We start from the raw sequence: 2,983 nt of genomic DNA, 5'->3' as shown, positions 1-2,983 counted from the left end.
ACAGAGTGAGTTCCAGGACAGCCAGGGCTACACAGAGAAACCTTGTCTCAAAACAAAACAAAACAAAAACAAAAACAAAAACAAAAACAAAAAACAAAACAGAACAAATCAAAACAAACCTGGAGGTGTCAGTAGTGAAAAAAAAAAAAACATTAGGGAAAGGCATGAGACACTATGTTAGTGTAGATTACCTTAGCCCCATGTTCACTGGCTTCTTTGACTCAAAAGGAGACATGCCCAGAGAGTTGAACATTTGGTATTATTTCAATATAACCCAAAACAAAATAAAAGCAGGGCTTCATTGTATACCTTATAGCACTCAAAATTGGAGGGAAGGAGCTCTCTGTTCGGGGCCAGGCAGATCCCTTGACAGTAAGGGAAACTGAAAATCTTGGATCCCACAATACACTGGCCCCACGAAGCTCTGGGAAAGTTCACCTCCAGGTGACAGAGCTTCTCTGTGGGGAAATGAGCTGAGCACAGCCACAATCCACATCCTGGTGATTCTGGCTTAAAATCACCTGTTCTGTGTTAGGTGTCAAAGGCTCCTGGACATAAGGCAGGTGAAACAGAGGTGGTTGAGCGTAGACACAGACCCAAATGGCAGCACTACATCACGTTTGCCTTGAGTGCTGGAACGTGTCATCAGGATGGCTTCAGAGGCATCAATGGATTCTGTCTCCTCTGCCAGGATGATAGGAACCACCCCCATTCAGTACACTGATAAACAATAGACCTGCAATAATGGTCCTCCTTCTGACTGATAGGATGAGAAGGTAATGGGGTAAGCACCCAGAAGGATTCTTTGTGGCCCCTTTTGTGGGTCCTTGATCTCTAGAATGAGCCCAGGGGCATGAGGAACAATTGGTACCCAGGCCCAGAGCTGTATTAAGGAAGTGCCCAAGAACAGAGCTGCTTCAAAGTGCAGAAGCCAGGAGCTATGTAGGAATTGGTTGCCTACAGACGCTTCAGGAAGTTGCTATCACAGATGCTCAGAGAAAGCTTACCGACTCCCCTCTTATTCCCTATCACCCCAGCTTGCAGGTCAGTCAGTTGCTTATCAGATCCAGCTGTGTATACCCACCTGTGAAGCCAGCTTTTGATTCCATGGCAATGAGAAACGGACTTCTCATCCTCTTATAACCCCAGGATTGGAATTAAATCACAGAATGACAACCCCAAGGCTGATGACTGTATAGATACTATACGGCTGAGGACAAGCCGCCTGCCCTGTCACATTTCACAGCATGGTAGAGTTGTTGGCTGGACTCCCTGAGTTGCGCACTTCGTACTCTAGAATGTCTTTGCGCATAGAACACTAGGGCATCTGTCCTTAAGACCAAGGCCATCCAACTTCTGGGACTCACAGAGCTGAAACCAGGAGACAGACCTGTGGACCAATGGCTGCACCAGCTAAAATTCATGCACCAAAGAACCAGAAGAAAAGAGCACAGCTAAGCCAAGAGCTTCCACCCGTGCTGCAGCAAGCCCCCGTCAGGCTGTTCTTCAAAGCTCACAGCCCTTTCTCCTGCCTTTGATAGTCACCTACCTGGGTGTGGGCTTCAGCTTCCCCCAGCTTGAGCCTTATATGGCATCCAAGAAAAATTCCAGTGGGAGAATCTGCCATTTCCAGCATAGCTTCAGGACCTGCTTATGCAGTAGAGGTTGAAAATGATCATACAAAGTGTTTCTCAGACTAAACTTGGAAAGTACAATGATATAATTAGTCATCAGACTTATTTATATGGAATATGTACATTGGCAGAATGTGTCAATCCAAAGGCTACAAGGACAGACTAAACCACCCGCACTGTACTGCACTCTATCCCAACCTTGATTCCTCCAGAGCATGGCCCTCAAACTTTAGACAACAGAATAGTCTCCATCGGGGTTTGTTAAAACAGAGATTGCTGGGCCCCTTGCCTGAGTTGCCCATCAGTTAATGGAGTCTGAGAGGTTACCTTTCTAGAAATTTCCCAGAAGATGCTGGAGATGCTGGTCCCGAGGCTAATCTTTGAGAAGCACTCAAAGATTACTGCACTATGTACACTGCAGCCAGTACATAGAAAATACCCAGGGAGTGCGTTCATTCACTCACTAGAAATAAGTAAGCGGTGCCCGGGTGTTGCAGAACTCTGGAATTCTTACAGAAATTCCTTCACGTTAAAAGGGTAAAATTCACCTAATCTGAGAGTATCAAATTAAGCGCCCACATTTTCTTAATTGTGTTCAAGGAGAGGAAAATGTGAACTTCAAAATAATCCAAAAGTGTCAAAACCAGGAGACGCCAGAACAATCTTCTTCCAGTCAAGACAGTGATTGTTATGAATACATTACTCAGACGTGTAAGTCTGGGACGAACCTATCAACTAGGCGTACAAGATAAGATGTGCTTCATTCACTAGTTCACCTGCCTGGCATAATACTTGCTTTTATTAAAAGACTAAATCATGTTGAGATAAGCACAATCATTAAAAAAAAAAAAAAAACTTGAGGAAGATTTACTCTCGTTAACAACAAAAAAAACTGTCTTACATTATGAAAATAAGCATATCACAATTAATAATGGGTGCATCCCATCTTTAAAAATGCTTCCTCAGGACCAGCTCCTGGGCTCACACAGCAACACAAAAGGCTTGTGAGGTCAGCATGCAGACATTTGTTTTGTAGCTGGGGGAAAAAATAGAGAAAGAAAGGTTAAGATCAGCCCACAGCAGGGCTCAGTTGGTTCCCAAGGAAGAGTTGTATGTTAGGACAGTTTCTCTGGATTTTTTGCCCTTTAAAAATCATGAGAGATTGTCAGGTGTGATGGTTCATGCCTTTAATCCCAGCATTCAAGAGGCAGAGAGAGGTAGAGCTCTATGAAGTCAAGGCTAGACAGATCCGTGCAGCTAGTTACAGGACAGCCAAGGCTACATGGTAAGCCGGGGGCCAACACCACCACCTCCGTCCCCCCCCCCAAAAGAAACAGTCCAGACAGGAA

At 44.8% G+C, this 2,983-nt stretch overlaps 1 protein-coding gene across 1 annotated transcript in view; it reads right to left on the bottom strand.

Moving 5' to 3' along the window:
* Positions 1-1,133, bottom strand: part of LOC116083317 (growth/differentiation factor 3) — a 1,713-nt gene extending 580 nt beyond the window's left edge. Inside the window, 2 exon segments of the mRNA XM_031360100.1 lie at positions 310-473; positions 1,085-1,133. Of these exon segments, the coding sequence (XP_031215960.1) occupies positions 310-473; positions 1,085-1,133 (213 nt within the window).
* Between the last annotated feature and the right edge of the window lie 1,850 nt (positions 1,134-2,983).

Source organism: Mastomys coucha, unplaced genomic scaffold, assembly GCF_008632895.1.
Source record: "Mastomys coucha isolate ucsf_1 unplaced genomic scaffold, UCSF_Mcou_1 pScaffold8, whole genome shotgun sequence".
Lineage (NCBI taxonomy): Eukaryota > Metazoa > Chordata > Mammalia > Rodentia > Muridae > Mastomys > Mastomys coucha.
Note: the sequence above shows the minus strand (reverse complement) of the source record. Positions and strands in the feature narration are given on the sequence as shown.